The sequence below is a fragment of the Rhea americana genome, unplaced genomic scaffold, assembly GCF_003343005.1.
Source record: "Rhea americana isolate MKP2758 unplaced genomic scaffold, rheAme1 scaffold_44, whole genome shotgun sequence".
NCBI classification, from domain to species: Eukaryota; Metazoa; Chordata; class Aves; order Rheiformes; family Rheidae; genus Rhea; species Rhea americana.
The window spans coordinates 1,644,371-1,662,199 of NW_028186579.1; the positions used below are offsets into that span (position 1 = coordinate 1,644,371).

General features: G+C 37.3%; 1 protein-coding gene across 5 annotated transcripts in view; it reads left to right on the forward strand.

Moving 5' to 3' along the window:
- The window catches only part of EML4 (EMAP like 4), a 148,171-nt gene that overhangs the window by 91,092 nt on the left and 39,250 nt on the right, over window positions 1-17,829 (forward strand). For 2 of the 5 annotated variants that reach the window (XM_085315831.1, XM_085315829.1), the window contains exons 4-7: window positions 1-173; window positions 2,229-2,357; window positions 4,782-4,807; window positions 5,261-5,293. The exon at window positions 1-173 is cut by the window's left edge and continues 1 nt beyond it. In XM_085315831.1, the coding sequence (XP_085171957.1) occupies window positions 1-173; window positions 2,229-2,357; window positions 4,782-4,807; window positions 5,261-5,293 (361 nt within the window). The remainder of the gene's footprint in view (window positions 174-2,228; window positions 2,358-4,781; window positions 4,808-5,260; window positions 5,294-17,829) is intronic. The other 3 variants (XM_085315830.1, XM_085315832.1, XM_085315833.1) reach the window with 3 other exon arrangements.

Genomic DNA, 17,829 nt, shown 5'->3' on the forward strand with positions numbered 1-17,829 from the left:
GGTACAGAAAAAAAGAAGGAAAAACCTCCAGGACAGAAAGAAAAAAAAGAGGAATCCCTTTCTAATGATCAAAATCCACAAACTCAAGCATCACCTTCTCCCCAGCCCTCCTCACAGACTCTCCAAACACACAGGCAAACTCAAGAAAGCAAGAGTTCTGCTCCAGCTAAAAGGTTTTCACAGTACCACAGTACAGAACTAGAAAACGGTTGTAATGATACTGAGTTCATGTTAGACAACAAGTCATGTGAAATAATTCCAATTTCACAATCAAGTTGATAAATGATTAATAATTTTTTTGTGCTAGAAAAGATGCATTCAATGTACATTGCAACAGAACAAATACCTAAAAATGCAGTATTCTTTGACTAAATTTTTACGATGAGAAAGCATTTCATTCTCTGTCATTACTTGAAATCCTAATATGGTAAAGATAGATTACCTCTAATCAGTCATTCTAAAAATACGTAACAACGGCTCTGACTTGATCTTTCTCAAAATATGCTTCATAAGTTTTGACCAAAATAGCTGAACTGTGGCATGTATTTTACATGTGACCACTTACAAATGTTGTAACATCACTGGTTAAATACTAGTATCATTGCAACCCATTTGGGTGTCTGTCTTCTCAAATTACTCTGTAATGTGACTGCATTTTGCTCCTGCCTGCAATCTCTGCTAGGTTGCAGAATGATCTGATTCACTTTAGTTCTGATTCTTTACATATGTGAAGTCCTGTTTTTTTTACACCCAAATAAAAGAACTGCTTGACTTGAGTGAAAGTAGGAGTATGTTTAGGCTCACGCCTCTATGTTCCTGCTGATTTTGGTGGGAAGTAGGCACATACTGTTTTTTTATATGGCTAAATGGATTTTTAAAATCCAGTAAATGGACTTTAGGACTTGGGTGATTATTTTTGAATTTAAAAAACATGAAGTTCACTCAGTGTGGATTTATTTATTTGGAAAGTTTGGGAAGGTACGAAATTTTCTTGGCATTTAGAAAACCAAAACAAGCTCTTAAATAGATGAAATTTAGTCCTCTGAAATTTACTGTAGTTCACAAGATTATGTTGTCTTGCATTGCCTGAATTCACGGTTCTAATAAATATTTAAACTTTCACTTGACTGGTGCATGTTATAACACTCCATAAAGGCTCTGTCTCCATGTCTTGCACAAACTCTAAGTCATTTGAAGTTGAACTTGCGGCCTGTTGTTCTCTTGCCTGGTTATCTCACTGTAAAGATGTGCTTGAAGCCTCGCTTACTAATCTCTTGCAGTGTGGGGGAGGGAAGCCTTTTTAATGCCTTAATGGTTTAACTTGATTTGATAACTTGTTTGTCCCAAGATCTTTTTTTTTCAGCCTCTCAAGGTGGTGTGGAAACAGCTTGCCATTGCCAAGCTGCTGTTTGGAACTTACTTCTGCAGAAAGTATTTCTGACTGGAYGAAGTGTAATACTGTTTGCAGAGCAGATGCAGACTCTATCAGTTTGAAAAATAATTTGAACTACATCACTTTTGAGTATGTTTTCCAAGTTATGCATGAAGCTAATGGCTATGAAACTTTCAGATTGCCATTACTGTAAATTGGCTACAATAAGATTACTGGAAAGCTCTATCTGAATTCATGGATTTAATTGTCTATAATAGTGGGCCAAACCTGGCTTGCCTTATTTGTGTGAGAAGTTTTACAGACATCTGTTTCAAAATGATTAAAGTGACTGATGTGGTTTAACATATAGTGTCTGCAAAACCATTATGAAATTGTAGTCTGAAAACTGTCCGGACACAAAAATCATAGCATTTTAATGCTGGTGAACAGTTAATCAATTAAAGTTTTTCTACTCTTCTCTTTTTTGTTTCTTCTTAAGTGATTTTTTTACAAATCATTTACTTAGGCTAACGTATTTTAGCCTAATATTTTTCTTTTTTTTTTAGTTTGTTAGTAATATAGTGTTAAAATACAGAGATACTGCTTTTATGTAAGAGCACTTGAAAATGGATAAAGGAATGGATAAAAACATATTTTGCAGTTGCCTAGCTCAATTGTTTTCATTCATCCAGTTAGAACTTTTTAACCTTTTTTTTCTTCATGTTTCATGCTTCAGCTTGAAGGAAGACCTAGCTCTGCTTTTGTCTCCTGTTGCTTGATCTGTCAGTTGCTACCAGTTCCAGTTATTGTTATCTTATTAACTTGTCATTTTAAAATGTATTTTTGTTTCTTCTAGCATAAAGCGATCTTTGACTGCTGAAAAACCTCACAGTGCATGGGAGAGTTCAGATGACAGTCATAACAAACTATTGAGAGTAGCATCAACATCTAAATTAATATCAAAAGTGGCAAAGAACGCAGACAAGTAAGTATCAGAGTTCATTGCATAAAATATGAGTGAACCTCAGAGCCAAAATAGTATGAATTTGCATTGATTTTGTGAAATCATGTAGGTATATGATAAGGCCATTTACATCTTCTTTTTCCATGAGTAGTTATCTGCGTAGTCTGGCAATGTGATGCTCCAGATGCCTCTGGAATCTTAAATTCTTAACAAAATGTGAATGCAATATTTTTAGAGTGTGAAGTTATTTTAATGCTACATGTTTGGGTTAGTGGAATTGTGTGTTAGGAATTAGGATTTATGGCTTAATGCCACTTATGTAAAGTTTCCAACCAATCATTTCATAATTAAAAACTAATTTGGAAATGTTAGTCTGTGTCCTTGGAATTAATTTACTGGTGGTGTAGGGGGAGCATTTTTAAAGTAGAATGTAATTGCAAAAATGTATTCTTATGGTTTCAGGTAGATCTCTTAAATTAATTGTTTAACAAATTTCTGAATATTTTAAATTAATCTTAGATGTGGATATTGGCACACTTAAAAGCTTTATGCCTAGTCTGAAAAATTCTGCAAAACACTTAAATGCTGTGAGTGAGGGATCGCATATTTTACAACTGTTTCTTTCCCCTTTATAATTACTTTTCACTGTTGAATTTTAAAAGCCCTTTGACAATTTCAATTATAGCAGGGTGTAACTAGATAATATGTAGGAATGAAAAATCCTCTGTCTTGATTCTACTTAGCAAGTGTCTTTTCTCGGTTTCTGTTCTCTTACTAAAATATCTTTCATKATAAGTCTTATCCTTAAGTTTATTAATAATTACAAATAAACTTTTATTGACATTTTGTATATTGGTCCAACTATAGTCAAAATAGATAAAACCCCTTTTTTTCATTTTCCTGTGATTCTGGTTATTCTTTGGGAGACTTTAAATTCTGCCTCCTACAGTCTATGATGTAGGAAAAATCAAATATTTAAAAAAGAAGAGTAGATAAAAAAAAAAGGTTTAATTATTGTCAGAGAAATTGTCATTGCAGAGCTTGAAGTTGTTGTAAATTGTTAACTATTATCTGACTGACGATTGAGTGTTATATTGGTCGTGTACCTTGTTCTTGGGCTCAAACTGTAATGAGGCAGTATTTACACTCGAGAGGACACCAGTTCTCATTTTTAGTCAAATCCTGTATACCAGATTTATGGCAGAATTAGTATAGTCCAAATGCATATTGATACGTTACGTTTACAGGCCAACTTTTCTTAATTAGGAACTAATCTACCTAAAGTTACCTGGTTCTTAGGCAAGGCAAGAGAATTCAGCCCCTAACGTGGGCCCCAGAACAGAAATGTTTTACGTATGCTTTGCACTATCAGCCCAGGACTTGAACTTTGTTTAGCAAGTTTAGTCTTTTAGCCAGCACTGAGCTGTAAATCAGTCTGATAAAGCCAMAAGAAGTAATAGGTTTCCCATGGCAGCCCATCTTTCAGTGTTTTTCAGACAGAGCTGGGAATCAAGCTTAGATTTTTCATTTGGCAGCCTGGAAAAGAGTGAATCTACCAATAGCCAGAGATGACTTTCCTCATGCATATGCTTGACCCTTTGTCACTGTTAAGAAAATTTGACCTCTGTCTAGCTAAAAATACTGGATGCCACTCATACCATCCTGCTTGGTTTCAAATGAATTCATTTTTTATGCAATACATTCCCCTGTCAAGGGGTAATACCCTGGTAGGAAGTACCTTTGATGATGGAAGTTAATAGTTTTTCCCCTCTTCACAGGAGAGGGTTGAGGTTTTTCGTGAATAGTTCATTCTTGGTTCTGGAGAGCAGGCTAACAAATGAACACTTTGAGAAGCATCTAAACAGCATTCCTTGGTGGGCTTTGTGTCATACATTCAGGAGTGCTGCAGGGATCTATTTTGAAACTGCAGCTTGCCAACTCGTATGTCCAACAGGGTTAATTCCTAGAAAAACTCATGTTGTTGTGGTGTTGACAGCATATTTTGGTAGGTGTTAATGCTTTGCATGCAGGCATGAGGGTATTTGACAGTTTAAAACATTTTGGTTATTGCAAATTTGCTCTCTAAAATGGAATTTTCCATGCACAAGTAATATGCCCTTCATAACTTATTTCAAAATCTTTTTTGTTTGTTGTTGTTGTTGTTGGTTGTTTTTGCAGTAGTTCTAAGGAATCTGCCATGGGGCTAAAGACATTAAGATACCAAAGAGATGTTAGGAATAAAATAGAAAGATGATGAGCATAAAACACTAAGTGGGTAAAGATGCACTGTGTTGACCAAGACTAATTATTTAGCATCTTGAGATACAATCAGTCTCTCATGAGAGCGTGATGAGATTGCCAAATGCAGTAATATTTAAGAACTAGGTAGTACTGCTTTGAGAAGCATTTCACATATTAACGATACTATTTCGCATTTTTCCCCAGGCACAAGGATGTCATCGTCAGCCAAGGTAAATAAAAACATTTATTTTTAAATACTGGATGAAGTTGAAAAAATTTGCCTTTGACTCAATAGTATTTCCTGTAAATAAATGTATTAGGAAGTATGCTTATGAAACAGGGATAYGGATTTAAAATTGCATTAATAATTACTCAAAGAATTGATTTGGTAAACTTCCTCAGGACGTATGTAAGGCTCTTTGAATCTGTGAAGAAAGTCTCATCAAACTGGGTCTTCAGGAAGGACAGAAATTTTTGAGGGGTGGTGGGAGGATTCATTTTTGTTTTTGTAAAACAGAAAGCTTTTGATTATTCCCATTTTATAGAAATTTGTATGTGTGCATAAAGAGAGGTTACAGAAATAAAGTATAAAATACTCAAATATGTACCAGTCTTCATCCAAGCAGGTGAGAGCRAGACTGTAGAAATAGTTTTAAGATTTTTTATTTCTGTCCCATAACCAGCAAAAATGTCAACTCGTGAAAAAAACAGCCAAGGTAAGACTTACGCTATGCCCGTTGGTTGCTTTCTAATTTAGCGCTGTCATAAATCTTTTATTTGGCTTTTCACCAAAGAGCATCAGTGCATGATCTCTTAAAATGTTTTGAGCATTGAAACATTTTTTTTATTATTGAAATAGTTTACAATGGCATATACATATATGTGGGGAGGATTATTTGTGTATAGTCTGAATAAATTTCGATGTGCATAATTTCCTCAGAGGAAATACGCATTTAAATGATAAGGCTCTAGAAGTCTTGCATTGTTGCCTAATATACCAGGATATTAAGAACTGCCAACTAAAAGATTTGTTTTATCTCAGCTTTCTTTCTTGCCAGTATTACAACATATACATGCTGTTTAGACAAGAACAGAGCCTGAAAGTTTTAATATAGTGTCCTAAAAGGAAAAATGAGTCTCTTGTAAAGTGTATTTTTTTTCATCGATAAATCTTGCATTCTATGGCTACTTGCTGCTGCTGGCTTGTTTAGACAGGAAAGGGAGCAGTCTATCTTAAAGTGGTGGAATGTGACAACAAAAGAAACCTATTCTTTTATATCTCAAAATAACTCTGCTTTGATGTCCTACAAACTGTACTGAAGCATGCAGTTTCAAAACTAAAGCATGTTACCCAAGTGCATGCTGTACTCAGCATATATATCTTTGTACAGAGATTCTGTCTTGTGCTTTCTTTGCTACTAATTAACARATCTGCATACTCCAAATTCTGTGCTCTAAGCAAGATTACATTTTACAGTGTGATTACTTTTGGCCATCATTGGATTTGCTTTCCAAAGGGGAGGTGGAGTGGAAAAACCACCATTCAAATTGTCTGGAAGTTAACATAAGTTGAGACCAAAATTAACTTGAATCCAAGTACCTTCTWTGTATTTTTGTAATTCATGGGGAAATTACAGATTTTAAAATATTCTGAATTGATTCTTRTTGAAAGCATCCTACAGAAACAATAGGGAAAAAGAGGAATGCACAAGCTTTGAGGAACAAGCAAGGGAATTTATACACCAGCAGTGGAGCAGTACATCTGTGCAGCGATGGTTACTGAAAAAGAAAACAAATTAGTAATGCCCAGGTCAGCTGCAATTTAGTTTTACAAAAATTAAATAAAGTTATTGCATCAAAAGTACCCCTTCTAACCAAACACAGCTTTTCGCAGTGCCAAGTTGCATACAGTTAAAATACTAATTCTTTCTTTATGATGTGCTTCTACAGTTCTACACATTCTGCCAAGAATGGGCAGTCTGTCACTTCTCTGATCCTGGTAGCTATGATTTATGTGGCCTCCAGTGTGTGCCCCGCCGTCTGTTATGTTACTCTACATAAGACGTGCGCTTTYGTGGAATAATGAATGAGTAGCTTTGTGTGTGTCCATGCCACAGTCTGTCCTGATCCCACCTGGAATGAAGGGGAGAAATATGATTCAGATGGCAATGGCCATATCTATAATGGAGGAAGAGAGAAAGTCTTGTCATAGAAAATGCATTTACTAACATTTTAAACTAGTGTAGTGGCAAAACATCTTTCCGTCTTTAATGCAGAGAAAGCTGAAATTACACAGGTAACACCTTCAAAGCTTTTTTTCATGTGGGTCAGTGAGTGTATTTTAAAACAGTCTTTAAAATGTTTCTGTGTGTTCTTAGACTGTGTGTTGGGTTCTGTGTTGTGTTTACTACCACAAGAGTAACCTGCTTGCTAGTTAGAGTAAGTTGTGTGGGKTTTTTTTTCTTTTCTTTCTTTCTCCCTGATATAAACTTAGCAGTACCCAACCAGGTCCCTTTAGTGCAAGGTCCTGTTCAGAGCAGGTGACTTCAGTCTAATTTCTACTGGATAGTTGCCATAGAAATAAACCTGTTTCCAGTTGGCACCTTGGTCCAATTGGCCAGCAGCTTCAAGAGTTAACATTATTCAAAACAAGGAACTTATTTCTGGAGGTAAATCCCTTGCAGCTGGATGGAATTGTCTGGAACAGGATGGGATTTTGAAGGTAGCCTTTATAAATGCCATTTGTGCAGGATCTGTGCTGTTCTGCATCCCAAGTGGCAAGGAAAGCTACGGCTGCTTTAACACACTTTAGTGGCTTGCCAGTTTTCGCCTCTAGATGCGAGCAGTCTCTAACACAGTGCTGAATTAAATTGCAGCAGCTCCCACGAGCTGTGTGTTTCACTTGGGTGCGTGTGTAATACCGCATACGAAGGTGCAACTCCAGCACTAGCACTTGTGTGAACGTGCACCCAGGTGCTCCTCAGAGCAACTGAGTGGAGCGGACTCTTTGGAAGGCTGTTGGTGCTTGAACCATCAAGCTTCAAAGCAAATCTTTGATGCAAAAAGATTTCAGTGTCTTTATATGCATATAAAACATGTTTGGAAATGCATTGAAATAGCGGAATATCATAAGCAGAAGGTATTTGCATGGGATAATGGATTAGAAGATTACAATTTCAGGTAGCTTTGAACATCCTCGAGACAGGCTTGATTCAGGCTAATACTGAGGCTACTTTGAATCTTCTCACCATAGTAAAATGCCACAAAATGTAGTGAAATGCATTTTTACACTCTTAGTTCCTGGAATCATATTTACCTAGCAGCAGAAGCTATTGCAGTATTACCTATGTTGTGATTGTCTGCATATGTTCATTGTGGTATCTGTTGATATTATGTATTGGTTGTAAAAGCAAAAGGCTTTTGAGTATCAAGCGAAAATTAACCTAAGATGAACTTGCCTAGAGAAAGGCATAGTTAGCCTTAATATCTGAATTGTCTTCAGCTCGCAGTCCCTACAGAATATGCTATGGGGTCGACATTCATATTCAGTACGGCCTGGGCAATTCCATACTGCTGCCAGAGCAGATGTGTAGGGGCAGCGCAGGCTCACAGCTGCTTCGGGGGCATTCGCTCGAGAGCTTCCCGAGAGCCATTTGGCGCCGTGCAAAGTGTTGATCGCGTGCCGTGTCGCAGGGCAGTTTTCTTCCCTCAGTAACACCAACCTTTGCCTCTCACTTGGGTTGAGTTGCACCTACTCTAATGTTAGGCCTGAGCTTACACATCTGGATGCATGCTGAAACAGATGTAATAAAAGCAGGAACACTTGCGTGATACTAATCCAATGAAGGAAGTATTAGGCATACTTSCATATGCTTGCTGTATACTCCAGAGAATTTGGGAGCTGGGTTTTCTAAGCTTATTTTTAAACATTTGTTTTGTTTATCTTTGCAAACCAGAGCCATTTATTACAATAAAATATGGTACTAGAAAATATCAAAGCTCTATGAAAGTACAATAAAATGGTGGATGAAACAAGCGGGTGCTTACCACAGCATTAGTAGGAMATTAGCTAAAGTTTTTCTTTTAAATTCTTTACCAGCAGGTGTTTATAATTGCCTATAAAAACCATCTTGCATTTCATTTCAGCAGAGACATTTAAAAAGTATTAATCATAAAGCATTCATACTTTTATGCCCAGAAGGTAAAGGCCCTGGTTATTTTAAGATAAAACATATTTTTTTCTCTGAGATTCCATATTTCAGTTTGTGTTTGGATTTATGTGATAGCAACTCTGTACGTGAATCACTTGTTCACTTATTATAAAGTAATAAGAGACATTTAGACATTTTTGGATGGCAATAAAAACCATATGTGAGAGAATTAATGGAAAACATTCACTGCATTCCTAAGTTTGTTTCTTTTTAAGTTGTCAGTACTTTATTAGTTTTCAGTACTTTTCTTCTGTTAGTTATGGCTGTGCTATAGTTCTAACAGAATAGGGCAATCGTGAAGCCCATAAAGGAAAAATTTACCCCTTTAACAGTGTGTCCTGTCCACTGAGAATGTAGAATTCCCTATTTCAGAAAAGTTTTCACATCAGACATACAGATTTGCTGTCAGATGCTCCTTGAGTGTGCTCATGTATCTGAGGGCAAATTGAGACCCCTTCTATTTTCTTATTGCTGCTTGCTCTCATTTCTGGCATAGTGTGTGTTACTAAAAACCATAGATACTGGTGAAATAATCCAAGCTGATCTTAGAGAAGTATTTGGGAGTTTTTATCATCAATTCTTGGTAATTTCATGACTTATTTTTTAAGCAGACAGCGTTTAGATACAGTTTTATTCAGTTTATGTTGTGTATATTGAGTTCCTTTCTATGAGACCTTTTTATTATAAAACTCTAGAGTTGTAATATTAATCTTGATTTCAAAGCGAATGGTAAGTGCTACAAACATCTATGTTCTTAATGCCTGCTGGTACAAGTAAAAGAGTCTTAACTGTGATTTACTTAATTATATAAAACTATAATAACAAAAGGTCCATTTAGAAATCACAGTGCATAGATGTGAAATGATTCCAAATCTAAATAAATCTCTTTTGTCTCATCTGCTTTTTTGGCCTGTTTGGTCTGCACTGTACCAGCGCTTAATAGTGACAGTATGTTTCCACTTGTCAGGTACAGCAAATGCACAGGGCAAGAGCTGGCAGACCTACAACCAGGTTTTAGTTCCACTCCTATGAAATATCACATTCTGAACCTGGTGGCTGAATTTGGTTGTGACTGGGCCATTACTTTGGTTTCTAATTGAGAAATGAGCTTCGTAGTCTTTGTTGTTGAGGTTAGTGGTCCTGCAGGTCCTTGGACACAGGCCCGAGGACAGACGGACGGCTCATGGGAAAGAAGCTATTCGTAGTATTACAAAGCATGAGTGAACTGGTCAAACGACTAGAAGGTGAGGCCAGATTAATAAACGCACTCTAGATGTCATCRTTTATTGTGTTGTATTGTAATTAGAGTTCTGCTTGGCCAAGGCCATTGCAACCTTCCAGGGCTGAGAGGAGGTGGTGTTTGTAATTTGTAACCTGTTTTAAGGTGAAGGTTCAGATGATAAGCACAAACAGAACTGAGCTAAGGATTTTGATGTGATTTGTCCGTGTTAACTCTTGCAAAGAGTGGGCTCTAGTGAAAAGTGGTAATGATCAATTTGCAGAGTAAGATTGTCGTCATGATTTTTTTCATGATTTAATTTATAATTGTGTAAATGAACAGTTAATTTTCTTATTTATCCACTATGTATCTCCTGTTTCTATTTATCTAGTATACGCTTATTAACTTCCCTGTTACACAGTCACTAGCTGAAGAGCAGTTAATTACAGCACAGACTTGCAGGGCTGCCTCAAGGTCTCCTAATGAGAGAGAGAGATATAAAGTGAGTTTTTTTCTAAATTTTGTCCTGTTTTGTTGGAGAAACCAGTAAGTGATGATAAAGGCTTCTCACATGCTTCTAGGAAACTATTATATGTTCTGAGGCAATTTCATTTTCAGCTGAGACATGTCATTTTCAGACATATTTTTTGGAAGTTGGGTGGATTTTGCTTTTGTATGTCATTGTTGTTTATATGTATGTCATTGTTGTTTATACCCTTCACAAATGTGAAGGCAGCTTTTATGTCTCCTGAACGCTCTTCTCTTTAGGTATGTTTTGGTTAAACTACAAAGATTTCTTTGATCTTTCTTCTGCTACTTTCAGTCCCTGCTCATTTTTATTATTTCCTGCTGAAATCTTTCCATAGTCCCCTAAGAATATGGTTCACGGGGGGGGGGGGATTCATTGCTCAGGTGTCACTGCACAAATCTTTCTGTGCTGACTTCATGGAAGCACTGATTTCGACCTTCAAGATGTTTTCATTGCCCTGTCTTTGCTGGTCTGTTATCACCTACAAAACTTTTCACTGCTACTGCCTTCCAGACTTCTTTCTCTGAATTGCTGGCTTTTAAATTTTCTTTTGTGGGCAAATTAACTGGCATTGTTTGTGTTTGAATTTCCCTGTTATGTTCTTTGCTGCTTTTTCTTTTACTGTAAGGCCTGATTAAAAGCTCATTTATATGAATGGGAAACTTCTTTAGCTAGAATGAGGCTTTGCAGAAGGCTTTCATTCACTGTATACTGTTTGTCTACAGTTTTTGTTTGCCCCTGTTTTGATCCTGGGTTCTCAGTATTACATGTGTTACCAACAGTTTGGGTGCAAGCAAGGTAATGTTRATTCAAAGTTTATAATGACTGATAGTAAAGAAGATTCACTTTTTCCTTGCAGATCAGGCAGGACCATAGGTTTTCCTYTCAGTAGCACCTTATTTCACTAACACGTTTAAATCTCTCTCTTTTTTTAATCTATAAATTTTCATAGAACCCAAAGCAGATAGTCTGATTGAGAAAGTCTGAAGCCTGTTGTGGCCAATTTTGCTTAATTTTTACAATAATGAACTTGATACAGTAAAGTAGGAGCACTGATGAAATGGAGAGGCAAAATTGATTCAGTGGAGGACAGGAATTTCATACAGAAGGACCTAAATGTTCTTTAGGCTTGGAGAAATATAAATAAGACAAAATTAAACTATGTAAAATGCAAGATCACACATGTTGGAGTTACTAGAAACATTTTAGCTATAAGCTGTGAGCTTGTCTGCCAAAATTAAATGGTGAAGAAAAGGGCTCTAACATGCTAGTCAATCATGTAAAGACTGAATCATTTGTGTATAATGAAAAGGCAAATGCAATCCTGGGAGGTATCAGAAGTAGTAATTCTGACAGAGATACGCTGTCTTATGGAGTATGTTAGTGCATCAAAGCCCTGGTAGGCACTCTTCTGTAATACTGCGTGCAGCTATAGCTACCTGCAGTCGTAAAAGGTGAATTTAAAGGGTTACAGGTRTGGAGATGGACCGAGTAACAGCTTATCACACAAAAGGAGACTTGGAGCTTTGCATTCTTGCAGAACGAAAGCTGGGATAGGAGTCTGCTGTTTCAACTCCTACCTGACCTATTTTCAGAGAGCAGATGAGTGTACCTGCTGAAGTTAACACCCGTGTTGTCTCACACGCGTGCACACACATACACATCATAGTTTGTTATAGCCTGGAAATTGAGAAGATCTTTAACTCCAGAGGAGTTAATTTTTTTGGTGGCTGAAATGAAACGTGTATGTGTATCCCTATGACAGCCAAGTCTCTGTTCCCTGAAGTGAGGAGATGCTCTGGATCAGAGTAAACTCCTAGACGAAACTAGTGTGGAGGATGCTCTGAGGCACATTGCACAGCACCRTGCATCTGTAACCAGCTGGATGGAGTTCAGCGAGCTTTATTAGCTTCATTTCACTTGGTGGGTTTGCAGAGCTGTGGGGGTCCCGTAAGCGCCCTGGGGTGCTGGTGCTAGCTGCAGGCTGCTCCTGGAAAGATGCCAGAGAGGCACCAGAGGTGGCTTTTCACGGAGTCAGCAGGAGCCTGGCATGGCTGATGAATTTGACTTGAAGGCACGCAAAAGCAGCCATTGACTGTTCTCGGTTCCTTGTTGCTTCAGGTTGGCCCTAAAARCCAGAGCTGCGTTCACGTGACGTAGAGCCTTTTGTACTAATCCTGGGCCCCAACTGTTTCTTTTGCTGTGGCATGGATAATCCACAGCACCTGGATATGCTAGCTGTGCTTAACTGTACTCTGTGTTGATTTGATCAATATTTGAAAGGATTTGTAGGACTTGTGCAGCGAGAGATGAATTAAYGTACTACCTGAACACTTAGGCCTTTCAGGTCCCCCACCCACCCACACACCCGCAACCAGAAATGCTTCTGTACATACTGTATGTAGGGCAGTGGAGTCTGAACATGTCTTTGAATTAGGGCAGAAAATGCTTATTTTGATGACTGCTGTTTTCAGACTGGCATATAAAAGAATTGTGGAGAGTAAGGTTTTTGTTTTTCTTTTCCTTCTTCRAAGCTCTTTAAAATTTCTAACTTTCCCTCCCCTATATCTGTACTTACCTACACTTCTGTTATGAGATGGGCAAGGAAATCACCAGCTCTTTTCTTCCAAAAGACGAAGACAGAAATATCTGACAAACTGCTCTGCACCTAGAAGTCATGAGAGTGCTGGGAGGAAACTGAGATACAATCCAATGTGCTTGAGCGTGCAGTGGAGTCAGTGTGATGTGAAGGAGTTAAACCACCAATTTTTTTCTTAACTTGCATTTATGAGAATTTGGCCTGAGGCAGTTACTTTGTGTTTGAGGAATGGTTTGGTTGATATGCTGCCATCCTCTGTACTATTTCAAAAGATTTTTTTTTTTTACATTAATAATATATCTGCCCTACAGGTTATTCTGAAGAAAGGAAATTTACAGTCCTAGACAAAAATCTTTCAGTGGGTTGTCTCTCTGTCTTTTCTTATCCTCCCTTTTCTTCAGGGAGAGAATTAATCACTTTATACCTAGTTTATGTTTGTCTATCTTTCTGTGTTAAATGTGTATCTTCAAAAGTAATCTTGAATATACACAAGTAACTAATGAAAGCAAAAAATGTTCCTCCTTTAATATAGAAGTTCAGAGAGCTAATCTGTATCTGCAAGCCCTGCAGATAATCTTTTCCCAAGGCTCCAAGAGAGCTTTTCTCCTCTGGCCAAAGACCTGACTAAATTTCTGTTGGATTCATCCATCTGTCTAATCTGTAGGTGTAATTACCTCCATCCGTATGAATTTTGGCTGCAGTTAGTCTCTGCTGGTCTAAGAAGTACAGAGAAATTTGATCCTAAATTTGTGGTGTCCTTTTTTTTTTACTGATCTTACGGAATCAGAAATGCCAAGAAAATCCAGTGTTAAAACAGGGATTTGATTTGCACACCAGAATGTTCTTTTTTAAATCCCGTCAGGCTATACTGTATTTCAAGTTGTAGGAGCCTGAACACAGGATTTATTAACATGCACCTTTACAGTATTGTTTTGTCTTTGAGAAATACATACAATAAAAAAAAGATGTTGGCCAAAAAATGAGATGGTAAGATTTTGGAATAATTATCTGAACATTTATTTCAAGCCAGTGACAACACAGATCTTTTGCTTTTCTCAGCAGTGTAGTTAAATGATACGGATTTGGTAAAATAACTGTCATTTCTAATTTAGCTGCTGGCAAGTGATTGTCTTTGTTCTTAGACTCTTTGATACCTGATCTGAGGAAGGTTTTCTACTGTTGTCAGTGGACAGAATCTCAAGGTTCTGGTTCAAAGGATCTATATTTGTTCTTAGAAAGAAGTGGGACAAYTATTTTCCCTTTTCTTGGTGTGCTCTTTTACTACTAGGATTAAATATCTCAACTTTCATTCCTTACCGTGAATGACAATGAATAACAAAAACTTTTATGCATATRTTAATTTTACATGGTTCAATTATTACAATTTGTGTACAGGAATTATTCTGTCAGCCTGTGACTTTTGTACTGGCTTTCARTTGTATTTGTACTATCACATGAAAATTCTGTCTTCTCTTGCTTCCAGTGCAGAGTAAATCTACTATGGGGATTACAAGGCACATGAAATTYAAGTAAAGTGAATTTTTCGTCTCAAAAGGTTGTCTTGAGCACACTAAAAGCAGAAAATAAGTTGCATTTATCATACTCTTTAAGTCTGTGAATTTGGTAAATTTGATAAAACTGGGATCTGTTTTACTAAACAGTTGATTAAAATTGCTTTATTAAAACTGTTAATTAAACATTAAGAAATTGAACTACTGTATATTAAGAGATAAAAAYCTTTCTGAAAAACATTATACTCCAAACAATTTCTGGAGTGAATGTCATACATACAGTAGGATATTTGGTTTTAACTAACTCATGTTTAGGTGCATTAATTCATTGATCTACCTAGAGTCCTGATTTGGAACGAATGACATGCATGAAGTGGTAGAAGTAGTTTGTATTGTTTCATTGTGTAACTACAGGATATTAAACTTGTTTGTATTGTTTTTTGTATGGACAATATAGAATGAAATGAWGGAGTAAAGCAGGGGCAGTTAATCAGGTTATTTGCTTATGCTGTTATAAACAGGAATATCAAAGCATAGTAAATTAAAGTTTTATCTGAGTTGATAGTATGTGATTCTGCAGTTTAGGGGCATTTAAACAGGGCTATGACACATGTAGGTGTTGATGCAAGATTTCCTTTTTCTAGGTAAGAGTTACTCAGCAAATTTTATGATTTGGTCACCAGGGATTTTTTTTCTTAACAGTACCAATGCTGTCCATGTCTTGGCATGTGCTAGGATTGTCATGAGTGTATTCAAAGGTAGTGCTGTCTGGTGTATTCAGATCTATTTCATAGAACTTCACACAACCCTAGTAAATCCTTGATAATCARAGATAGTTCCTTTAAATAACCTGCAGTATTCACCATGTTTTTTTCTTTAYTGATAAGTTGCCAGTCTTCAGTCTTAGTTGTCTATTTCTAAGCAAGAGATCTTGAATCTTCAGAATTTGTTTCCAGCCTTTCTGTGCAAGACTGCTYTGTATTGCTGGTGATTGAGAGGAATTACAGATTTTCTTCTCTTATTCTGTTCTGGCTTTAGCAGGTCATAATACCTTTCCATGATCTGTAGAGTGTGGATGTTTTAAATTCACAGATGGTTCTAGACTCTGTTTTTAGGGTTGGTGCATCTGTTTCTGATCTTACTCACAACTGTGATAGCATTTCTCGGTCTTTGCATCTTATAAAATACTAATCTTGCAATCTCYACTACTTGTGCTATTGTCACTGAATTATCTCCTTTCTCTTTTTTAGCTCTCCAATTTTAAAGTGARCTGTAAAACCGTAATTCAGTAGGAATAATCCCGAGTGTCTCAAAACTTCAATTTTAGAGTTTATGGGGGGTRGGGGAGAAACAGTGCTTGCTCATTCATGTAATCTGAGTAATAMAGCTTTGTTCAGGAAATGCAAGCATTGCTTGAACATGTACATGCAGTCTGTCTCATTTTCATCTTTTGAGTAGATTATAAAAAAAAGTCAAGCTCCTAATTTTAGAACCCAGTTGCATCAGTTAGCACATTTCCTAATACTGCATTGCTAATTTACAGATATGCTTCTCCTCTGGCCTTATTCAACTCTGGGTTATATTCCCTTTATCAGCTGGTATTCTCAAATCCTAACTCAGAAAAATGTGGGAGTTTCAGATTCTTCTGGCACTGACAGCATAATRTTACTTTCAATCTGTGATATAATTTATGTTAACAATGGATATTAAACACTGAAGAAGTTGAAACATGATAAAAATGCTACTTAATTAGTGCAAAATTAGTAAAATACATAGGTCCTTGTCTTCAATATTTTGAGCATGTAACTCCTGTGTGAGTAGAGTTGGAGACTGATGTTAATTCTTAAGGATTTGGCCTGCCTCAGCCTGAGGCCTGATTTAACTGTGTTACAGTTCTGTCTCTGCTGTATAGGTAGAGTGTAAAGGCTCTTAAAAATCTCCAAGGGTTCTTTTTCATTTTTTAAAAATAGAAAATCGTTATTGTCATTGTGTGGAGAGAAGACTCCTGCAGGACTGAACCTTGTGTAGGAGCCACAATCAGCTATACCTTAAACACAGATTACTTTCCTTCTACTGACTGGCTAATGCATTTGACCAAGCCACTCAACTGCTATTAGTTTTCTCTAGTGTAAAATCATTTGCTATTAGTGACTTGAAAAGGGACCCCTAAAGACTTGTGAAATGCTCAGACACCCTAGCAGTGGTATAGGATAGAGAAGTACATATTGTTTGTCACAGCTACTGACAGTGTTACAGACAGAGCCATTAGGAGCTGTTGTCTCTTTCCCACCTTTAGAATATGATGATGATGAAATTGGAATGATTTCAATGAATTTGKGACTCAAATTAGCATATTGGTTTGTGACGATATGTCATTTATGGTAAAGCTTTATATATATCATATATAAGTGTGTATATATGTATATAAATAAATATTTAAGAAAAGCTTCATCAAAGCTTTTGACACTGCCTCCTACCTCCTACAGTATTCTTGTARCTTAGTTGGGACGTTACAGTCTGGGTGGGTGTACAGCTAAGACTGGTTTAAAAAAAGCTGGTTGGCCTCAGAGGGCAGCGGATGGTGGATCGTACTCTTCCTGGAGGCTGGTAGTGAGCAGAGTGCTGCACAGGTCTGTCCTGTACCTGTCCTCCTTAACGTCTTTATCGGTGGCCTGGAGCAGGCAACACAGTGTGAGCTCAGCAAGCCTGCAGGTGACGTGCCAGCGGGCAGGGGGACCGAGTCAGGCTGCAGGAGTGAAGATGGAGCCAGGCTCTTCACTGCGACGCRTGGTGGGAGAATGAGAGGCAACAGGCAAATGGAAGTGAGAGAGGTTCAGACACAGATAAAAGGGAAGACTTTTTCCCCAGGAGGGCAATCATGCAGCAGAGAAGATGCCCAGAGAGGCTGTGCAGTGTCCATCCTTGGAGGTTTCCAAGACCCGCTTGGATAGCTGAGCCTGGTTTGGGCAAATGATTGGACTAGAGACTTCCTGCAGTCCCTTCAAGCCTGAAATATCTGATCCTCTGATTCCTTGACTATTTATTCAACTTTGGATTTTATTTAAATTTTGCCTTTGCTATTTAGTTTGCATGTCTAAAATGTTACATGCTCAGTCTGTCCGGATAGCTATCACAAATTCAGCTAGCACTTACTGTGCATGTATATTGTATGTCTGTGTATGT